Source organism: Epinephelus lanceolatus, chromosome 16 (genome assembly GCF_041903045.1).
Source record: "Epinephelus lanceolatus isolate andai-2023 chromosome 16, ASM4190304v1, whole genome shotgun sequence".
Lineage (NCBI taxonomy): Eukaryota > Metazoa > Chordata > Actinopteri > Perciformes > Serranidae > Epinephelus > Epinephelus lanceolatus.
This window is the reverse complement of record NC_135749.1, coordinates 29,576,642-29,600,074: the sequence shown is the minus strand read 5'-3', so window position 1 is coordinate 29,600,074 and position 23,433 is coordinate 29,576,642. Positions and strand designations below refer to the sequence as shown.

At 40.1% G+C, this 23,433-nt stretch overlaps 2 protein-coding genes across 8 annotated transcripts in view; both read right to left on the bottom strand.

The window, feature by feature from the left end:
* Positions 1-6,206, bottom strand: part of LOC117263603 (uncharacterized) — a 61,196-nt gene extending 54,990 nt beyond the window's left edge. Inside the window, exons 1-5 of the mRNA XM_033637152.2 lie at positions 6,095-6,206; positions 4,656-4,766; positions 3,898-4,051; positions 3,568-3,760; positions 155-226 (exon numbers count right to left, since the gene is read on the bottom strand). Of these exons, the coding sequence (XP_033493043.2) occupies positions 155-226; positions 3,568-3,760; positions 3,898-4,051; positions 4,656-4,761 (525 nt within the window). The 5' untranslated portion in view covers positions 4,762-4,766; positions 6,095-6,206. The remainder of the gene's footprint in view (positions 1-154; positions 227-3,567; positions 3,761-3,897; positions 4,052-4,655; positions 4,767-6,094) is intronic.
* Positions 6,207-6,479: 273 nt separating this feature from the next.
* The window catches only part of zmym4.1 (zinc finger MYM-type containing 4, tandem duplicate 1), a 36,040-nt gene continuing 19,086 nt past the window's right edge, over positions 6,480-23,433 (bottom strand). For all 7 annotated transcript variants that reach the window (XM_033637157.2, XM_033637155.2, XM_033637159.2 and 4 more), the window contains exons 11-27: positions 20,734-20,916; positions 17,639-17,789; positions 17,316-17,488; positions 17,087-17,231; positions 16,857-16,964; positions 16,733-16,764; positions 15,068-15,215; positions 14,656-14,768; positions 14,246-14,468; positions 13,040-13,270; positions 12,728-12,837; positions 11,234-11,408; positions 10,322-10,473; positions 9,823-9,937; positions 9,471-9,719; positions 8,195-8,321; positions 6,480-7,868 (exon numbers count right to left, since the gene is read on the bottom strand). In XM_033637157.2, coding sequence (XP_033493048.1) covers positions 7,625-7,868; positions 8,195-8,321; positions 9,471-9,719; positions 9,823-9,937; positions 10,322-10,473; positions 11,234-11,408; positions 12,728-12,837; positions 13,040-13,270; positions 14,246-14,468; positions 14,656-14,768; positions 15,068-15,215; positions 16,733-16,764; positions 16,857-16,964; positions 17,087-17,231; positions 17,316-17,488; positions 17,639-17,789; positions 20,734-20,916 — 2,679 coding nt within the window. In that variant the 3' untranslated portion in view covers positions 6,480-7,624. The remainder of the gene's footprint in view (positions 7,869-8,194; positions 8,322-9,470; positions 9,720-9,822; positions 9,938-10,321; positions 10,474-11,233; positions 11,409-12,727; positions 12,838-13,039; positions 13,271-14,245; positions 14,469-14,655; positions 14,769-15,067; positions 15,216-16,732; positions 16,765-16,856; positions 16,965-17,086; positions 17,232-17,315; positions 17,489-17,638; positions 17,790-20,733; positions 20,917-23,433) is intronic.

Genomic DNA, 23,433 nt, shown 5'->3' with positions numbered 1-23,433 from the left:
TTGTCTTTTGAATTTTTATTTGCGATCTTTAGAAGTGTGTGAGATCAGAGTCTGCATATGTCGATAATGCTACAGTGAGGTCTTATTTGCTGGAGAAGCCAGACAAGTCCACGTAGACAGTCTGTAAAAGCATTCAGTGTAGTCTACTACATACCCTTTCATTCCTTGGTGTTGATGTCGAATCATAAAGGCGTGAGTATGAGGCACTCGATCCCTCATAGGACTCCTGTAAATGTCAAAATATGTTCGAAAAGTTGTGTGAAAACTTGACACTTGGGTTTTCCTGCATTATAAACTGCAATTTTGCAAACTGCAAATCTGAGTCACTATGTGTACTGCCTTAATCAAAATATACTCTATGTGTTTGCAAGATGTATGGAGAGTCTAAGTGTCCAAGATTGAATAAATGAGACTAAATTAAATAAATAATCATATAAATGAATACAGACAATATATATAATAAAACCATGAAATTGTGAAATACTGCCATACATTGTGAGAATTCCATTCATTATTATTAAATGTAATTTTATCCGGCTTGTTTCCACAATGAAGATTTATTGCAGGTCATTTTGCACACACACACACACACACACACACAAATGCACACATATTGGTCTAATAAATTTAAGCACAAAGTCTGACCCTTTTCAAGTAAACTGGACAGAGACAGGTAAGTTACTGTCAGCACAGTGTCATTGAAATTTGATGTGTTTGGATGTTCCAAAAAGAGCTTTAGTGTGTATGAAATAACATAATTATCATTAAATGATAATAGCTCCCCTGCAGGCTCAAAAATGCACACTGCCCATGACTGCCATTATGGCTACAGCCATTATGATAATAAACAACATTGAACTTCTGTGTCTCTACAACAGTATACATACTAGATGTGGTGCTTTTTGATGTGGTTTGACTAAAACAATTCCGCATTCTGCTGTGATTAACAACAGTAATAGCTTTCACTCTAAATGCAGAACCATAGGGCTGAAGACTGTCTGAAATCAAAACCCTACATCACCTCACAACTATAACATGATGTATACCAGGGGTATACAAACTTTTTCTGAATGGGGGCCGGAAAAATAATGTGGACTTATCTGGTGGCCAGCTGCTTCTCAGTTATCATTTAAAAAAATAAAAAATAAATAAATCCTTTAGCCTTTGGCTTTTTGTGCTGTGGCCATGTCTGCTACCTAGCAGGAAATGTTGGCTGTTAGGCAACCATTTGTTTGCTGATTTACTGTGTGTTTATGAAAGCACATTAGTGTGTGCGGCTCCTACTTGGTGCATTTCTTCAAATTGTGTTATACACTGCCTGGCCAAAAAAAAAGTCACCACCAAAAAAAAAGGTCATACACTCTAATATTTCGTTGGACTGCCTTTAGCTTTGATTACGGCACGCATTCGCTGTGGCATTGTTTCGATAAGCTTCTGCAATGTCACAAGATTTATTTCCATCCAGTGTTGCATTAATTTTTCACCAAGATCTTGCATTGATGATGGTAGAGTCTGACCGCTGCGCAAAGCCTTCTCCAGCACATCCCAAAGATTCTCAATGGGGTTAAGGTCTGGACTCTGTGGTGGCCAATCCATGTGTGAAAATGATGTCTCATGCTCCCTGAACCAGTCTTTCACAATTTGAGCCCAATGAATCCTGGCATTGTCATCTTGGAATATGCCCGTGCCATCAGGGAAGAAAAAATCCATTGATGGAATAACCTGGTCATTCAGTATATTCAGGTAGTCAGCTGACCTCATTCTTTGAGCACATACTGTTGCTGAACCTAGACCTGACCAACTGCAGCAACCCCAGATCATAACACTGCCCCCACAGGCTTGTACAGTAGGCACTAGGCATGATGGGTGCATCACTTCATCTGCCTCTCTTCTTACCCTGATGCGCCCATCACTCTGGAACAGGGTAAATCTGGACTCATCAGACCACATGACCTTCTTCCATTGCTCCAGAGTCCAATCTTTATGCTCCCTAGCAAATTGAAGCCTTTTTTTCCGGTTAGCCTCACTGATTAGTGGTTTTCTTAAGGCTACACAGCTGTTCAGTCCCAATCCCTTGAGTTCCCTTCACATTGTGCGTGTGGAAATGCTCTTACTTTCACTATTAAACATAGCCCTGAGTTCTACTGTTGTTTTTCTTCGATTTGATCTCACCAAACGTTTAAGTGATCGCCGATCACGATCATTGAGGATTTTTTCTGGCCACATTTCTTCCTCGAAGACGATGGGTCCCCACTATCCTTCCAGTTTTTAATAATGCGTTGGACAGTTCTTAACCCAATTTTAGTAGTTTCTGCAATCTCCTTAGATGTTTTCTCTGCTTGATGCATGCCAATGATATGACCCTTCTCAAACAGACTAACATCTTTTCCACGACCATGGGATGTGTCTTTCGACATGGTTGTTTAGGAAATGAGAAGCAACTCATTGCACCAGTTGGGGTTAAATAACTTGTTGCCATCTGAAAGATAATCGCCCATGCAGTAATTATCCAATAGGAGGCTCGTACCTATTTGCTTAGTTAAATCCAGGTGGCGACTTTTTTTTTGGCCAGGCAGTGTAGTCCTGCTATCGTGAGGTGAATGAAAAAGTGAACTTACTTAATAAAGTAATATTGTATGGCAAGCCAAAGGTATATTTTGACCGCTGTGGGCTGATCAAATTTGACCCCAGGATGGACTTTGGACATGCCTGGTGTTTACACTCAGTTGCTTTTTTTAATTATATTTTCTATTAGCCACAGGGTTCCACACATTTTTAACAATGAATTTTCAAAACTTTTCCATAATATTTAACTACACCATTTCCATGACTTTATTCAAGTAGTTTAGAATTTGTAGGCCTATATTTTGTGACAAAGCCATACATTACGGATAAGAAAACTGCAAAGCTGCTTGCTAACTTTACTTGCTCCTTAGTCATTCCTGCCACCAACTAGCTTAATATGCCAGACTGACACGTAAGGGTACTTCACAAGACACCAGTGTCCCTTTTTGAGTGATGTAAAAAGTCAGTGTAACTTGACCTGTGTTTGGACTATATGTTTGACAAGTTGGTATGAAGTTATTTCTTGTCAAACAAACATTGATTTCATAGACACGTTAAATAATTGATTTGTGACCTTTCCTGAAACTGAGCGTTCGTGATAACTTAATAAATTCAGGTTTTATCACTGTTGTGTCCCTTTAGTCTTTCCCCGTTCAAGTAGATCAATGACACAACAGAGTGGCTGGATATTATCAATGTTTGGATCACCAGGTATTATCTCAAATCTTTGTGTGAAAACCTTGGTTAACCTGCTACACAATAGCTTTTTGGCATTTTTCTCCTGATGTGACAGCACATTTCTTTTCTCCAAAAGGGTGCTTGGCTTTAGTGTTGACGCAATACTGGCCTGGTCTATATGTATCATGATGCAATTAACAGCACTACATTTTGACTTTTTATACAGGATTAGTATTAACTAGGTGTAAATAATATTCTGGCAAGTGACTGAAATTTTTATGGCAGAAATCTAAAAGCAAGGCTCTGTTTATATAAAAATCTTACCTTTGATCGCCATGGGTAAGCTGAGTCCCCATAGTTGTAGGTTATCTCTTCGCCTGGAGATATTTCTGTCACTGCAAATAGGCATAAGTGTGGTTTTCCCTCATAGACAATTTTCTTCATTTCACAGTTGGGACTTATGTGATCATCATTCACAAGTCGTCCAAGGGTCCCGTCCTCTTTCGAGGCATCAATGCTGCAATAAAAATACTCTTAATAAAACTCAAACCCCTCTTAAAATGACTACACTTGACTGTATTGTTTCATCATAAAACACATTAATAAACTGCAGATAACCTAACCAAGTCTCTTTATGACAAACTGAAAGCTTACCACCACTGTGCTCCTATCCATGGAAACTCAAACAAATAATTGTTCAGAGTATCCCCACGCTTTGGTGTTTTGTCTTTATGAGAAGAAATCTTTCCCCGATATTCAACAACAAACGTGGATGGTTCAATGCCTTTGTGGGTGAACACTCCTCTCCCTGGAGGGGTAAAGATTGACATGAAAACCTAAGTCACATGTGATGCTGGTGGCAGTTACGAGAGTCAATGGTGATATGCGTGACCATAACATCGGTTTTATTTTCAACAAATGTATTTTAAGAATGAGAGACAAATCTCCTCTTGGCATTCAATTAACATGTCATCCCCATCCACCCTTCCAAAAAAAAGAATAAACATATTTCTATAATCTTTTACTGTGCAGTCATTTAATTTTTCCCTCTGTGTGACTTGTCCAACTTTAAACTGGGTTGCTGTGCATTTTCCAGCATGTCTTTCATTAACAGACAGAAAAGAACAATATCAAGTCTGTATGTGGGCATAAAAATGGACAATAAACTGTAAATATCAGTACTTGTCTCTGATCATGGCCCCACTCCTGTTGAATCTATAAGAACATTTTAAAGCACCAATGTTTAGCAACACTACATCTGGGAGGCACTGAGTTCACTCAAACTCCCTTTCTAACACACAAGATAAGGATGTTTTTTATCATTAATATCTACATAAAAGCCCGCTGTAAGGTAATACCAGAAATCCCTTCGTTACCAACATAGAGACTGCTATTGGAAATGTACTTCCTACCTTTAAAGGAGTCAATAAACCTTTCCTCCAGGAAGGGTTTGTCCCTACAAGCAATTATGTGCTCTAGGGCATCTTGCTCTGGAGACAGTTGACCCTTATGCTCCATGACAACTGAAAAAAATCCAAACATGCTAAATTAGATTAGGGTGATAAAAGATCAGCTGAGCATGCTGTAAATATATTACATTTTGAATGTTAATAAGTATTTTTTTTTTTTAAAGATATTTTTTGGGGCTTTTTAGCCTTTGATGTATAGGACAGATAAGTGTGAAGGGGGGAGAGAGAGAGGGAGTGACATGCAGCGAAGGACCACGGGCTGGAGTCGAGCCCGGGCCGCTGCAGCGACAGCCTTGTTCATGGGGCACCTGCTCTACCACTAAGCCACCGGCGCCCCTGTTAATAAGTATTTTAATCACTTTCTGATATAGGACATGTACAACACTACTTTGAAACAATAGGTTAGTTAGCCAACAGAAACACTTTGGGGCTATGACATGTGAAACACTGTGATTTGCATGTGTAAAAAAAAAAACAACAAAAAAAAACCTTTAAAACATTATGTCTGTGTGTCTGTGCATGAAAGATTGAAGCAAGCTTGGTTAACTCAACTACAACTTAAACTTAAAATCCATCACTCAGGACAAGTGTGCAAGCGCTCACAATATTCATTTCTGTGATGTTTTTTTATCCAGTGTGTGCTGCCACACCTGGCAAGTATAAACTCTATTTTGCCAAATGATAATCTAAAGAAGACCCAATCACAACTTGTGTACAGATGTGTAGGACTAATATAATCAAAGCGATTTGGAAGCTTTCCAGAAATGAATATGCCATATTTACCCTTTGCTCTCTGCACCATTGCACTACTGTCCTATTTTTTTTTTACAGATGTCACTGTGATATTGCTTATATATTTATCCTTTTTGTATAAATTTTTTACTTGTACACAATGGTCAAATGTTTCCTTACATTGTTCAGCTTTGTCCTTGTTAAGCTGCATGTCCATTACTCACTTGTAATATTTACCACCCTATTGTCAGTTTAGTGAAGTGAAATTAAACTATTTTGTCTCCATTTGCTGTCAACTCCATGCACAAATGCAGTCTTTAAACAAAGTTCATGTTTAAATACCATATGAACATGCACAGTAAAGAAACCTGTGTTGAGACTATGACCATTGGGAAAAAAGTGAGAAACCTGAATAAGTAGGCTGTGGTCTGTTCTATAAAGCATTGTCTAACTGTGTTTCTATCAAGCCATTTTTGTTAAGCCAGAGTTGTATTGGACTGTTTACTTTCTCCTGCAAACATGCCTTGCTAGCATGCTAACACTAATCAGCAAGTGTTACAGAAGCTAGCAGTAGTTTGCCAACAAACTATCTTCTGCTTTTGACTTAAATGCACGTAACTTTAATATATATATATTTAAAACACGTTTACCTTTCTTCAATATCCCACAGTACTTGCAAGAAGTGGTACAATTGTAGCTAACACAGTGGCAGCCATCTTTCGTTTCTCTCGTCTTTCAACAGACCTCGTGACGATGACGCTGTATTACCTACGGTGAAGGCGGCAAATCCAGCCAATCAGATTGTAACATCGCCGACTGACACTGGAAGCAGCCAATCAGAAGTCGTAGGCATCTTGACCAGGGGAAGACCATTATTTCACAGCGAGGACAGTCCTTCACGAAATTACTGGTATATGTGGTTTATGGGGACACACACATAAAAAGACTCGTTTATTGTCCTTGTGTACGAGCTAATACACAATAAACATCTTATAATCACTTAAACTCCTGTAACTGTGGTCTCAAAAACAACTACGTTTTGAAATGTGTTTATTTAAAAACAACATACAATAGAAAATACTCAGAACCTTGGCAGCCATTTCAGTGCGTTCAACAAACAGGTAAAATTGTGTTGTTTTTTCCCCAAATGGCAATAAAGTTGACAGCCTTTTTATACAGTGATACATTTTTTTTTTTTTTAAACTGTTTTCAAATCAATTCCTAACATTTTTTATTCCCATCATTTGGACACTGGTGATGAAATTGGTCCATTTCTATTGATGAGGCAAATATAGAAAATTGTTTCATTAAATGTATAGGACAAAAAATTAAACATCACTCTGACCAGACTTTTTGCAAGTAAAGTTATCTGACAAACAAAATTATTAAGTTATTGTGTAAATTTATCTTTAACATTTCACCGTGGCAAGTTGGAGAAGCCTCTGGAACATCAATTTTACAAGAAGATATAAAAAGGAAATAATCCAGCCATGTCACACTTTGGTATGATTTCCTATGAATTCCAGGAATTATTTTGTTATTCAGTGTAATTCCTAAATTTCTGAGAAAGACTTAACAGATATTGGGTATAAATCTGTGCAAAAATACTGGGTCTGGAAATAAGCATGTGCTCTTTGACTGACACCAAATAACGGCATTGATGCACAGTTGAAAATCAAAGTACACTGCAGGTTTGTCACTCAACATGATGATTGAGTGTTTACATCTACATCACGGAAAGTTGTTTTCAGTTTGTCTTCTGGACATTTACTCATTGACATTAACAGCGATCAAAACAGTTTTTCATTGTAGCTTTTTTAAACAAGGACAAAAAAACCTTAAGTCCAGTTTGCACGAGAAATGAAGGAATTGTAACGTGGAAGGAAAAAAGTAGCATTATCTATGAAAAGCAACCATTCAGCAGACAAAACAGAAGGACAACAATGTGTCCTCCTGAGCAGTAGTTAACAGTCTGAATGCTGAGCTGTCTTTAGTCCCACCTACACAACATGTGTTTTAGGAAGCATGACTTTCTTCGCAGTTCTGCACATTGTAGTTATGTATGCCAGAGATTTATTCAGTTCATTTCTGTTTATTGGGCAATGTTTAAATGAACAGTTTATCTACAAATATTTACACCACAAGCCGCTGCACCAATAAAAGGTCACTTCTGCTTTTCATCACTCTGAATCCCCATCTTGTTCGTCAGGTATAAATGGTGGATCATCAAGTGTTTTCTGTTCAGTCCCTCCATCTTGCCTTGCTTTTAGATGCAGCTCCCTGACAGTGAGGATGCGGATGAGCATGGCCTCCATGGTGTTGTCATCCAGAGGGGTAGAAGAGAACCACAGGGGGCTGTTGGGGACGCAACAGCGCTCAGGGTGAAGGTAGAACAGGTTGGTGCGCTGCTTGACTGACTCCGAGCTGGATGGAAGAGAGTTGTTAATGTCAACATGACTATCAGCGAATTAAGGAGACCAATGTGCAGCTTTAAGTTTCATTTTAGTCTTGATAGAGACACGATAAAGGAATTTGGTAGGGCAAGACAGTCAACATTTTAAATTCTTAAGCAACAACGGACACACCAGCTTGTGGGTGTCAATATTTTGCTTGGGCAAAGTTACTTAATACACGCATTAAAGGATAGTTTCACAATTTTTCAGGTCCATCTTTAAACAATAGTGAGGTGTCCATACGAACACTAAAACAGTTTTTGGTCATTCTAAGTAGTTCAGTTTGTATAAACTCACCACTTGGAAAGATAGAACTCATACAGTCTGACTGGACAGCGGAGAGGGTTCTCTGTGTTCTCCATCATCTCCAGGATATCCTCTTTACTCTCCTCTTCCTTACGCTTCTTTGCCGGAACCTCTGGATCTGAAGAGGGCACAAACACATTTATACCATTTTTAATCTAAATCCAATAAATTAAAAAAATATTTTAATTTAAGAGGACTGCTGATGTGTTTTACTTTCTTAAAAACAGGGATGTCCCTATCTGATCTTAAAGTTCTGTATCAGAGTCAATCAAGGCATTTTTTTAACTGAATGGGATTGGCTGAATTGAGCTATACAGAGCCTGATCCGATCCTTTGTTTTACATAAGCCATTTCTACTCGCGAAGCTTTAATGCACAGCAATGCCAACGAGTGCAGCTGCTGGTAACTCTCCAACTCTCTGCTGTCTTGTATCTCCTCCACTTCACCGAGCTTCATGTGTGTGCAAGAGCAGGGCTGAGCCCCATCCACTGCAGAACACCACTTGCCATAAACAAAATCTCAGTATGAGTATGAAAGTTATAAGCACTCGTTTCATTTTAGCTCAGTGTAGGAGGGTCTTGGTTCTGCTGTCATCTGTGGTGCAGGGTGACTGAACTCCTTGCTCAGAGGAGAAACTGTTAACTATGCAGAGCTTATGACAACTACACTCACCCCGTTACTGCAACAAAAGCCCTGCGAGCAAAAAGCCAATAAGGGTAATTTATTAATGCAACCTAATCTACAAAAAAGATGTTAAGACGACAAATAAAAACACAACAGAATACAGCTCAGCCGCATAATTTAGGCAAATGATGCAGCGAAGCAACAAACAAGTGGAGAATACTCTCAGAGAAATTCCCTCAAGACAGCCACAAGCTCACCAGGATTTAAGGGGGGTGTGTGTTATTTCATTTATATTGACTTATTCTGTAAAAATAAATCAATAAATAAAACAATGAGAAACAGCTTGGATGCACAGATTTTTTTAACACATTGCAGAGCTATTCCATTATTAAGCACAGGCTATGGCCTGCATTGGACTGATATTAGTGACTTTCAAGTACTTGAGTGCGCACTGTAAAGCTGTATTATGTGGGACAACAGAAGTATCTGATCAGAACTCTGAGTCAGCACATACCATATATTTACTGACTTGGATCAGGATCGGGGGCAAAAAAAATTGATCAGGACATCGCTACTTAAAATCTGTACAGCCATGTGTTGAAACAAATCAGTACTTCATTTCGACCATCAGCCACACTGGTACCTGACTCTGGCTCGTTTATGGATATTGGGGGATAGAAGCGCAGAAAGGTCGTCTTGGTGTTGTTCGGGTTGGTTTTGGTGCAGCGCATGACGTGGGCGAAGGACAGCTGACGGTGCTGCTCCACTGTGGTGAAGCCAAAGTACTTGCAGCAGAAGAAGAGCAGAGTGTTGAGGAGGACGATGGGGGAGTACGCCCCCAACTGTTTACAGTCCCAAAGATACTCCTCCTCCACACGGGAATGGATATAACCTGTAGAGAGAGGGAGAGGGGCGGTTAGAAATCTGGTCAAATGTTGGTGTGAAACACAAACTGACAGAAGACAAAGAAACAATGAAAAACATGTATAACTCACCGCTTGCTGTGATAGAGGGTTTGAATCCTCTCAGCATATTAGTGAACTCGGTGGAGAACTTGTTGTAGAACCGATCCATGAATATGTTCTCCACACGACCGTTCTCAAACAGGTACTAGAGAGAGATGAGAGGTTACAGAGACATAATAAGCAAAGACATAACTGTCATGTATTTAACTATAGTGTATTTGTTGATGAATGCATTTAAGTAGATATTTCTGCCTTATTCTACTGTTACCTGATCACTATCAGCTGTATTGGAGTTGTGTTTGGTTTCTGCTATTGCAAATTGCACCTTTCCTGCTGCTTCACATTAAAACCTTTCCACTAGTAAATCAGCAAGATGCTTTTATTAAGTAGAAGTTATAGAAAGTACAATCAATAAGTTAGCAGACCTACGTTTGCACTGCTATTCTTTAATAAAAACAGATATAATCAATCCGATATAGACACATTCTTCATTTTTTTCTGACTTTTTTTAATGTGACAAAGGTCTTGCCTGTTGAATGCCGAGGCAGAGGTAGAACAGGCTGTCAGGGGAGTACGGTTCTCCATTGGGGCGTTTCACCTCACTAATGAAGCAACAGAGGCCATAGCTCAGCTCAGCAGTTGTGCAGCGAAGGACATCCTCCTTCAACTCCATGGGACGAGCTGAAATCAAGACACGAGGAGTTCCAAATAATCAAAGGTTAATAAAAACATTCAATCTTGATGTATACTGTCAAACTTTATACACATAATCTGGGCAAAGATACAGTATTTAAGACAACATGAGAATGTTAGAAACAACATCTAATGATCTGTTGGATGTTCTGAGCCATTTTTCTCTTATGAACTATGGACATAGCTCAGAGCTGTCCTTTGTCTGTGTCAGGTGCATTCTCACCAACTGGAAACACCACATTTGGTTTAGGCAAGGAGTTGCACCTGGGCAGAGCGAGCAGGTGGCAGGGCATGACGTGGATTACACCGCAGTCGAGCAGGCCGTTTTTAATTTAGTCGAACAACAGAACCTCTTTCGGTTCCTTTAATTTGTCTGACAATTTCAGCTTTGGCCCTTACAGACACAAGATTATAGACATTTTTGTTGCCATCTTTGTGTAGATGACTGGCCTTACTTGCCTTAAGCTGTAGGAACCCTTGGACATTACACAGACTTTGTACTGGGGCCAGGCAGGGTTAAAGTATATTTAAGTTTAATTTCCAATCTAACTGATTTGGATATTTCCATTCTCACATATAGCTCCTCCAGGTGATGTCTTGATAGTTTCAGGTTTGTAGTGCATGTGTAAAGAGGCTCTGAATAAAACTGTCCACCAGATGGTTTAATATTATTAGATAATCTTAAATCGAGTAAATGAACTATCAAGGTCAGCTCTAGTGGTTGTGTTTACGGTACATTCAGACTTACAACCAAAGCGTGGCTTCTCCAGGTTGGGCTGAGTTTGCCTCCACTGGATCCATCGCTTCCAGACATCCACTCCATACTGACTCTTCAGTTTTGGGACATCGAAAGCCACTGTCTTGTTGGAAGAGCCTTTTTGAGTCGAAGTGTCAGCTGCCTTAGACCGCTGTGGCTTACGACCCTTAGACAAAGTAGAAAGAGAAAGAGAGAGATATGGGGTGGGGGGGTAGTTGTATCATCCCAGTACAGATTTATCTTTTGCAAATGCAATCAGAAATAATCTTACAGATGTCACTCCTCTCAAAGGCATTCAGGCTGCAATCCTGCTTTTGTTCTGTCCTTTACACGGCTTCATACCACACTGACAGCATTTCACCTGCCTGTATTCTTACTTGATATCTGTGCTTACAAAGGTAAGTAAATAGGCTATGCCATTAAATGTTTTTTTTGTCTGTATTTAATAGCGTTTGTTTCTGATGTCTTGTTTTTTTCTTAACCTTCAGAATCTTTTTATGATTACTTGATATTATATTCTAGCCTATTATGATGTGTTATGATAGCTCAGTTTAGTTTAGTTTAGTTTAGTTTATTAGAGCAAAGCCAGAAAAGGAATAATATCACTTGACTTCATCTTCCTAATCTATGTTGTACCAGACAACGCATGCTCAACAAACCAGACAGAACAGCAACCTCACGTGTCTGAGGTGTCTACATCTTCATTATTGAGAACTTGATCCAAGAAGCTGTAGCCTGCTTTTGATGACTGTCCTTTTCAGATGCTGTTTATCAAAACAAAATACTGTTGCACACCAATATTGACTCAGTGTGTTCAGTATTGCTGACAGCCTCTCAACCTCAACCAGAGCCAAAGCAAGTACTCTCTGCCTCTCCATTTTGGTAACTAGCTACTGATTACTGTGAAATACGTAAAACAAAAAATAAATAACTAAGCTGTAGATTGATTACAGGTGTTGGTGTGCTAACTGGCAGGGTTTTGAGATGTAAAACCATACAATAATGTTTACGCATCTTATTCTAATTTATTCAACTTAAGAGCTGTTTAAATAAAACACCAACTGCAATGAAAAGTCTTTCTTTAGGAGTCATTCAACATACAATGTACTTCCATTTCCACAGCTCCATTTACCGTGGAGTCAACCGGGAGATATACGGGACAGCCCCACTCTGCCACTGCGGACCAAACTGTGGTCAAAAACAGTGAATAGTAAGATCCTGTCATCAGGATTAAAGCACTCTGTTGCTAATTAGTGCCTACTGTTATCACGTTCAGGCCTGTCTTTTACCTCCGGGGTGGTAACAGCAGCAATCTCGTCAAATGAAATGGGTGACATCTGTAAATGCGCGAGCATTATCTTCAGGGTGCCAACAGGTATTTGACACTTGTATTTTCAGACCTTTTTTATTAACAGTTCTGGAATATTTATAAAATTTTTGGGGACCTGCAGACACCCTGAACTTATCTCTTTCCCAAACAGTTACCCTCTTTTCTCGGGCTTTCCTGTGAGCTTGTCGTCTTCGTGGAGCGGCAGGTGAAGGGCTGGGAGATCGCCGGGCCTGCTCTCTCAACCGCGCCATCCTCTCCAGAGTTTCTGACAACGACACCATAGGAAACATGAGACAAAGCACACCAAAGCAAAACCACAATATTTAGGATAACAACCTGTTCTTTCTTCCTCAAATGCAAAACTTTAACTCCAACTAAACTCTTTGAAACATACATCACATCATGGTGGAGATAAAACTCAAATGGTTTATTTGGCGTCACGCATGTCACAAAGTTGTACATCTCACCAACAGTGAAGTCAGCTTCAATGTCCATGGGAGGCGGAGCAGGAGGTGGGGGCTCAGAGTCAGGCTCACTGGTCATGCCCGCAGGAATGTCTAGAATCGGGTTGAGCTTCTCCTGGGTGAACGGTCGACTGGGAGACCTGACACCTGCATCAGAGGAGGCGTCCTCCCAGTTGTTGAGGAAACTGGCCAAGTCGTCTGTGTCCAAGTCGTCACTGTAGTGACTGGCCTGGTCTGTGAAAAAATAAATAAATAAATAAAAATTCTTATATAAAGATCATACAACAGAAAAAAATTGTGGGTAATAATTTGATGAAACACTGAAAGATGGAAAATGTGGATATAAAATCCTAATATGCAGGATGAATTCTGTATCTACATACTGTCGTCAGCTTATGACCAAAAATCTCCACAGTGCTCAGCACTTCCTAAATGTGCATTTTCACTAAAACTGTAATATTCAAAACATGTCTGCATAAACAGCCTCTTACACAGACAAGTACACCCCTGTTCTGTCTATTAGAGATGCAAATCACAAGTTTAATCACCATACAATATTGCATCGATTCTTTGATATCCCAAAGTCTGCCATGATATAAATATGATCCATCAATACAATTCAGGGGCATGCGCTCGATGAAACAATATCAGTAAATATCCTCCTTGTCTTTTTCTTGGCTGCTTGCCATTTTCTGCCTGGCTGCTAGCCCTGTTTGAATGTTTGGGAGGGAGGTGTGTTTGGACAGGAAATGGTGACACAGATGTACGATGGGAATTTCAAAATAAAGGCATGTCTTTAAGATGACAATATGTATCGAGGGTTTTACTATATGTCAGTAATATTAGATTGTTAATCAATGAATTGATACATGGATCCAGATCCGTGTATCGTTAAATGTTCATGCAGAAGTGTTTTAAATGGTAAGGTTTGAGCAAAAATGCATGTGTTGGGAAGTACAGAGCATACCACTCGTGTGAGAGATTCTAAACAGATGTTTTGACACAGTTTTGCTTTTGATAAATGCGGCTCCTCATTACTGTAATTTATCAATAATTTGCTCCATTTTTGGATTCTTGATTCACCGTAAAGGCATGTGAGAAAAACATTTTCTTAACGAATTCAACGAGGATCAATGATCATTTTTGTGAGTAAAGTAATCCTTTAAGACCAATCTTCAATTGAAATTAAGCAAAAACAGTTTTTCTTACCATCTGGAGCAGCTTCTTGTCTCCCTTTCTCTTTCTCCACAACTTTCTCCTTTGGTTTCTCTGCTTTGTCTTTCTTCTCGTCTTGTTCTGCCACCATCTCCGCCATGAGGATGAGCTCAGCCTCGAAGGGGTCAGACGGGATCTTTTCCTTGATCTCCTGGATGGTTTCCACGATGCCTTCAGCGCTGTCCATTGTCACAGGAAGGAACATGGGTACAGGAAGCTGCGGTAGACAGAGTAAGAATATAGCAGGGACTGTAGTGGGAAAGAAGACACTCAGTGCTGACTGTTACACAGTGTTGCCTCATATATATTTAATTTTGTAATAGCAGATACAGGATGATCCATTTTTGATCCGATTTCACATTTCAGCAAATCACTCACTAAAACCAGGTGTGTGTTAAGCGTACCGGTAACGGCAAGCCCACAGGTCTAGGTGTACACTGGCTGTACATATTCATGGGTACAGGAACATACACCGGCACTGGGATAGGAACAACCATGACTTTAGGGAAGATGCCATCTGTAGAGAACAGAAAAAAAGTTCTGAAAATTGTGAGGGTTAACAACTGAGTAATATTTCAACATAAGCAAGTCTTTAGTCGAGACACATAAATATCAAATACAAACAGCACATTCAGTTTTGCAAATCAGTGATGAAAGATTTGAGAGCTCCAATCTTTATTCGAGACAAAATTCAAGGGCAACATATTAATTGATATCTTCTAGGAAAAAGATCTATTTGTACCGGCACACACAAAAACACAGCAGAGCAAAGATGTTGTTACCATAGAAACACTGACGTCTGAGTGTTGCTTTTACCTGTCTGTGCTTCGACATCGACTGTCTGTGTTCTACAGGAGACCCCTTTGTTCTGCACCAGCGGTCTGCAGAGCAGGGCCTTGTTCTTCAGGATTTTCGGTCCAGGAGGAGGAGGATTGACTTTCACTGCATCTGTCTGCACACTGATCTGAAGGACGGACAAAAGACAAAAAAGAGTAACAACTCCAGAATTAATAAACCTATAACAACAAATGAACTGAATAATGAGCTTATGGCAGCCATGGCAGAGATCCTTACTCTGTAACTCAGCTTGTAAGAGTCAGTGAACAGACTAAAATGTTGTTTTCATCTGTGTTTTTATTCAAACCACATAGCCTTATTTTGCAGATTAACTTCTCCTCAGCCTTATCTTGCACTGAAATGTAGCTGCCCATATTTTTTTCCTGCTTTATATTTGTTTTAAAATATTCTCAGCTTTGTCTCTTCTTGGGGCACTTTAAGTTGCCTTGTTGTTAAAAGAAATACACTTGTATTGCCTTGATTGATGATGACCAAAACAGGTTTTTTTTCCTCATGTGACATAGATCTGATGTTATCAGAGTAGAGTGGACACAGAAATTTGATTTTTACCATATCCTTTAAAAAACGTGTTTTTAGCAGGCTTGACTGCAGCCAATAAGGTACTTGCTCTCCACTGGCAACCACCTCACACATTAACACGTAGACATTGGTTGAACACTTTTCTGGATGTGATTGTTTTGGAGCTTTCTGTGGCGAGTATGCATGGTGCAAGTGAGAAAACTATTCTGCAATGGACAGATATATCAATTAAGGTTAAGGCGCTGCTGGATAAATAATTGCCGTGACATAACATACTGGTGATGATGATGATGATGATGATGATGATGATGTATTAATTTTCTCTGTAGATCTAGGGGTGGGTGGGGGGATGAATCACCACGGGTATATGTGAGGGGAGAATGGCTCCTTACATTGTTCATTTATGTACATATGTATGTAACTACATAATGTATGTCACTTCTCTTCCCTGTGGGAAACAAAAAACAAATAAAATAATTGATCCAAAAAAAAAAAAAAAATTTTAATTTTCTCCAATCAGATCTGGGCCACTTTCATATGTGGTCCTAAATCCAATACATATCCAATAACTGGCCATGCGACCGCTGTGGGAAGTCACATCGAAATTCAAGTGTGTTTTTCCCATACATCCATGTTTTTTTCTGCGTCATACTTCACTGCACAGCCACAGACCACTGACCATAAGGTCGGAGTGGTTTGTTGAAACTACAGAAGGCTGCTGAAGTCTGCCCCAGTGGCCGGCTTTAAGAGAGCTGGACCGCAGGATGCTTTCTGATGGGAATAGCTTGCCTACATTTTGAGTCCTGCCATGACAGCCTTGTCAGGAGGCGCAGACAGAGATATTGGAATGAAGTTCAGAACAATGTAAGGATGTCTAGGGTTGCATTCCAATATCTCTGTTCCTATGGCAGCCCCAACACTCTTGAATTTAGCATTAAGCCCTGTATTGTGAATGTAGCCACAGAGTGCAAATGTATGGAAAAAATCTGCATTTGCTTTGTTTCTCCACATATTTATGCACGTTTTCCCTGTAATTAGTCACCTGCCTGTGTACTGAGTATCTAATTCTACTATCCATAAAATACATATAACATGCCGACTCACATGTCCAGAGTTCTTTGATTGAAGGACTGTGCCTGTGGAGACAAAGACAGAGTATGAAGCCTTCAGAGACAACACTAGTAGCAACTGATTGAACGAACATGTTTGACACACAGTTCATGAATACCTGTGTTAGTGTGTTGTGTACTTTGTTGAACAGTTCTGTCAGATTTCCTCGTTGGAGAGCCTGCAAGTGAGATAACGTTGGCGATGACAGGTGTGGCCTCCCCTTTACCTGCACATTCAAGAAAACACCAGGAAACATGAGAGACAGCACGGGTTATTACTATCAATGTCATAATATTTTAATCAAAAGCCAGAATTAAAATAAGCACAATACTGGGAAATAAAACAGACCTTTAAAGATCTCCCCCTGCGTGGCCACTTTATCACAGCAGAACTGTAGCACACAACTGAGGTCACAGAAGTGTTTGACTTCTCCCAGCATGGGAAGACTTTGCTTCAGTTTCCCTTTGCGGCCACAGGTGTCACACTTTGCAACCTGACAGAAAAAAATCCATTTAGATCGTCATCACCATTGTTTAGTCTAACAGTGGTTTAAATAACTGCAGTGAGGCTTGCTTACATGGCAGAAGAGCATGGTGTACTTGGACCTGCAATCCTCAGAGCAGAACTCCTCTGTTGAGCCTCCATACTGAGCCGTCACCAGCTTCTTGGACATACTATGGCAGTAGACGCAGGACTGACAATGTTTCCCCCAGTTTTTAGTCAGGTCATGTCTGAAGAGCAGCTTACAGCCTGAAGGAAGGAGAGGAGAGACACAATGCATGATTACTTTTTCAAGCTTCACACCTCTCCAAGACACAAGCGTGTTGTTCAAATATGCTCAGTACAAGTTGTAAATAATGATACGTTTTGGTGTGTGATTGTGATTCATTTTCTCCTTACCATCACTGCAGAAGTAGCAGTCTTTGTTGTTAATCCTCTTGGCGTCCCTGGTGATCTTTTCGATCTTACAGTATTCACACAGGCTCGTCACATAGTTGTCTTTTTTGAACTCGTAAGCGCAGTCCATGCTGCACACGAAAACCAACTTGTCCTGCACACACAGAGTTGATATAAACCGGTATTCACATTAAATCACCTTTTAATTTCACCTTTTTCTTTGGTGGCAAAGGCTTCTTAACATTTAAAGATGAGGCCTCTAGATGCTTCCTCTTTGTTTTGTTCTGTATCTTTGGGAATGAGACTTCCAGGTAGAGTTATAAGTGGTAGTAATGAGCGCCGTGTGTCCACACAGTATGTTTCTTGGCAGAAAAGCTGCGGGATGGTGCGGGGAAGGGCTTGATCCCAGCACTTCCTAAAAAAAGCGCTCCTAGCTTGCTAGCTCCACAGCTAAAATGCTTGTCCCTTGTCCACAGTGAGTAGTCAGTACAGTGATAAAAGCCCAACATTCACAACCATCATTGAGTGTCCAGCTGATTCACTCCCACAATTAAGCTTTTCTGTCTTTAGTATGACTGTTTTTGTCCAACATATCATACAGCTCGGAGAGATGCAACAAGTTCTCCTAATTTTCTTAGTTACCAGGGGGACGAGTCCAACCCAATATGATAAGTTATCTGAAAAGGAGTGACAGTGACAAGACCAGTGCCTTACATAAAAGTTCAGAGATTTTCAATTAGACATACCCGGTCACACAATTAAGGCAGAGCACTCGTAAAAAGGACACTGGGTACAGTGGCTTTTTCTAAGGCAGCTGCATACACTCTATCCTCCCTGGTAACAATTGTTAAAAAAAAAAAAAACAACAACAGAAAAAAAAGCTAGAAAAATAAAACACTATATGAAAACACACCCTTAACTGCGATGGATTGCACATGATTCAGATTTTACACCCAACACAATAGATAGGAGGTTCAGTAGATGGGGCGGGGGACCAACAATATTTTGGGAGCTTTTTAAAAGATGGTTATTAAAAGTTTTCAAGATGTAAAAAAATCAATGTGGCTTAAACAATCAAGATTTATACAAATATCTACAGATGAAGCATCAAATGAAGCAAACTATAAAACAGTTCAATTTTGTAGAGGTAGAATCAGGAATTATCAAAGTATTTATTTCGGGCATATGAATCAGACCTGGGCAAGAAATTAATCACAAAATTGTATAAAGAAGTGGAAAATTTAAAAGGTAACAATACAACATAAAAAAAGAAAAGTGGGAGAAAGAGGCTGGAAGGAATATGGGTGGCAGTCCATAGTGACATATTTTATTTTACCAGCTCAGCAGAAACCTTAGGATACGAGATGCTGGAGACTGTGTGGTGAAAAAAAGCCAATGATTTTCATGTCTTTTGAGAATGCCCTTATATTATACCTTATTGGCAGGGTTGAAAGAAAAGCATAGAGAAAATTTTGAAAGTGAAACCTCCATTTACATTTGAGGATTTGTACTTAGGAAAAGAGAGCCAGGGAATACCAAGTTCAGGGGATAAATATATTCAGAATAATGTTGGTGGCAGGTAAAAAAGCCATCACCAAGAAGTGGCTAAAAAGGATGCACCTGAAATGGAGGATTGGGTAGAGGTAATGCATAATATTTATAGGATGGAGAAGCTGACTTTCTTGGTTAGACGAGAATCAGATTAATTTAACAATTTCTGGAGAAACTGGGTTGATTTTATATCACCAGCAGACTTTGTCCAGTAAGGGCACTGGGCCTTATAGATCCCATTGGTTTCTGCTACAAGTTTTGTTTTGCTTTTTTTTCCCCCCTTCCCTTTTTGTTTATGGTTCTTATTTATGGTTAACATGTTTATTTTCGTTTTTACCCTCCAACAGGAAAAAAAAAAGAACTCTGCAAGAAGGGAATGAAAATAAGGATTGGAGTGACTAAAGTACTCCATATTATTTCTGGTTTACTCTACTTTAAGTTAAACTGTGGGCTTATGCCTATCTATGTTTCCATTCCCCTGTATAGAGAATGGGTTTGTTCTGTATATCTGGAAAACATATATATAAGATGTAAGATGTTGATGGGATGATGCTGTCTGGAATCAATAAAAAAAGTTAATTACAAAAAGGAAAAAGAAAACACGCCCTTAGAATAGAACAGCTCAGGAGGATGGTAAGATGCCATTGAAAACTCTTGTTAGTGCATCTCTCAGCGTCAATGTTTTTGTGACAAAATCTGAACACCATCTGTGGGGCAAGTGGATCTACATATATGACTATGTGGTAATCAGGAAAGTCCCAGAACTAATCTTTTGTTCCTGAAATAATCAATGAAGATACGCTGCTCCTGGTGCGTAAATACACAAAACATCTCTCTCAATGGGGTCAGACAGCAACTCTGCTCTCTGTTATGTTCACTATTAAGAGTAATTAATATTGTCCTCATTAGTTATGTATTATTTCACCAATCCACAAGCCCCTGTGTGTGCAACAAGCAGAGTGTATGCACATCTATAAGGCACATCTTGCTATCCGCATAATGCACCCTTGAAATAGCAAAAAATATACTCTGCCTTTCTGACTTTAGACCGGGTTTTTGTTGGTTAATGGTGCAATCTCCTTCTGCTGCCTCAAATTAGCAACAATACACCTGACCACACCTTATTTTGAGACCTACACGCCCATGGACACACAGATAGGCTCAAGTACATGGGCTACTTACACATTGCCATGGCCAGTGGGCACTGGCCATGGCAATGACAACTGCCTCGGTCTAAAACTAGCAATAACAGTTAAGCTGCTTTGCGCTTAGTCTAAGATATGGCCCTAAATATCAAACAGTGGGTGAGAATCCCTATTTTTATGAACTTTTGTGATATTCACTGTTATTCCACAGGACTCTCTCTACTTTTCTCTTGAATCGACAGAAATACTGCAAACCTGTCCGTCCTAAAACTGTGATCAGTGAATTAAAAAGTTATTCCTATGCAAAATCCGACTGCCTCTTTTGCGAATTTAAGAGCCCACACCATAAGTCAAGCAGAACAGAGTCTCACACACACACACACACACACACAAACAAGTTACCTTGACCTGGAGGACGTCTGGTTTAAAAGCTATGTTGCGAGAACACTGGGCGCAGTTCAGTTTCAGTGGTCCTTTGGAGGTGTCTTGCACAGTTTGGGTGGGAGTGACACTCTGGATTTGGGTGGATCCGATTGGAAGTTTAGTGAAAACATTCACCTGTTTCTGGGACTTCTTGAACTTATCCTGTTACACAGAAAACGAAACGAGTCTCAAGTGAAAACCACTGCAGTTTCCAGTGCAGAGTAAACGAGTGTGAAATCAAGTCAGCAAATACTTGAAGCTGGAGGGGCTATGTCCATCTATTTCTAAAATTTAAACACCCACTTCACACTGTGATTGGCCAGCTGTGGGGAGACAAGAAAGAAGCCATTGTTCAAACTTCTCCCTGTCTTTCAGGAGAGACTGTCTGAAAATTTGAACAATTTTCCAAATATTTAAACAATATGACACCCACTGGGGATGCCACTGGGAGAAACCTTTTGGATATCAAATGTCATCAGTTCCTCATTTTATCCTATTAGACACTTGTGTTAAATTTTGGCATAATTATGTTATGGCCAAAAACACGGTTTGTTAGGTCACTAAATAGGTCACCTTGACCACTGACCTTCAACCACCACATTCAAATAAGTTCATCTCTGAATCCAAGTGAATGTTTGAAGCCAATTTGAAGAAATTCCCTCACAGTGAACTTAAGATATGACGTTCATGAGAATTAGACAGATAAACAGATAGACCAACAACCCGAAAACATAATGCCTCTGACCACAGCTATCTCCGGCTTGGAGGCATAAAAATACCGTGAAACTGCCAGAATCTTAAAAAATACTATCATACAATTTTTTGATCATACCACCCAGCCCTAGGTGGGCACAGTGGGCAAGTACTGTGATCATTTCTGGCTGAACACTGTGTAACACCAGTAACACCAAGTGCTGCAGCAAGCCTAACACCAATAAGATCTTGGACAGCTGGCTTTTCAACCTGCCTTCAAGACTAATCGATTGGATCAGGTACAAAGCCATTTTGATTTTCAATATGGTGGATCAACACGTTTTAAAGGGCCAGTGTGTAAAATGGGTTGAAAACCGTTGGAAACAGTGACATCAGTGGTCAAATTCTAGATTGCAGGGCTCACTCGCTCACCCCTCCCGTCGGGTAAATGACGGTGGCCTCGTAGGGACAAAAAGCCTTGCGCACGAGTTTTTCAGGAGTAGGTCTATCTAGCGACAAGGTGAATGTTTATTTAGAAATCTAAACCATGTTACGATATTGTAATGAATCCCTCGGGAGCAGGAGACCAGAGGAGCGTTCAGGAAAAAGGCCCGTTTATTTGAGCACTCCAGAAACTCCGGTAACACTCCACTCCGTCCCAAACTCTGACTCTTCTGGCGTAACAGAGACACTTCTAACTTTACACACATACTCGTTTACAATACTAAGTGGGGACCCCCCTCCCCTCTCTGCTCCGCCAATCTCCAGCCCGCACACTGACTGACAGCGTAGCCGGTAAACAGAGCTCAGCTGTTTATTTAGCCTAGCAATATCTCCGGACTATAGCAGCTGCAATGGACGACTTTGAACGCGATTTTGAAGAGTTTCTTGTAGCGGACACAGACCCAGAGCCATACCTGTTTGAGCCGGAGCATACAGATGAGGAACTCCATGTGTTTGATGCTGAGCGGGCGAGAAGAGAGGCTGAATGCACAGAATGGGATTCGGTGCTACTGCTGCCATCGTTGGGGAGATATATCATCAGGAGGAAAAGCGCCGCAGAGAGTGCATCACAAGGAGTGAAGTTGTGTCTTCTTTTCCTCGCAGATGACGGTTCGGGTTCATTCTCTCCTGTTGCGTGGTAAGTGTGGTCCATTCGCAAACTTTATAACTAAAAAAACTTTTCACTACTCTCTATCGATGAACTACTAACACTCTGCTGTTTCCTCTTCCTTCTTCCTTCCTTCCGCTGTCTCCGTTGGTTCATTTATACATGCAAAACGCGTTCTCTGGCTGGCTGGATTGTCCACTCGGTCTGCCGTACATACATGGCGGCGTAAGATGGCGACCTCTCTAAAGCAAGGCCGTTACTATATATATATATATATATATATATATATATATATATATATATATATATATATATATATATATATATATATATATATATATATATATATATATATATATACACACACAGTACAGGCCAAAAGTTTGGACACATTGTAGATTCTCACTGAAGGCATCAAAACTATGAATGAACACATGTGGAGTTATGTACTTAACAAAAAAAGGTGAAATAACTGAAAACATGTTTTATATTCTAGTTTCTTCAAAATAGCCACCCTTTGCTCTGATTACTGCTTTGCACACTCTTGGCATTCTCTCCATGAGCTTCAAGAGGTAGTCACCTGAAATGGTTTTCCAACAGTCTTGAAGGAGTTCCCAGAGGTGTTTAGCACTTGTTGGCCCCTTTGCCTTCACTCTGCGGTCCAGCTCACCCCAAACCATCTGGATTGGGTTCAGGTCCGGTGACTGTGGAGGCCAGGTCATCTGCCGCAGCACTCCATCACTCTCCTTTTTGGTCAAATAGCCCTTACACAGCCTGGAGGTGTGTTTGGGGTCATTGTCCTGTTGAAAAATAAATGATCGTCCAACTAAACGCAAACCGGATGGGATGGCATGTCGCTGCAGGATGCTGTGGTA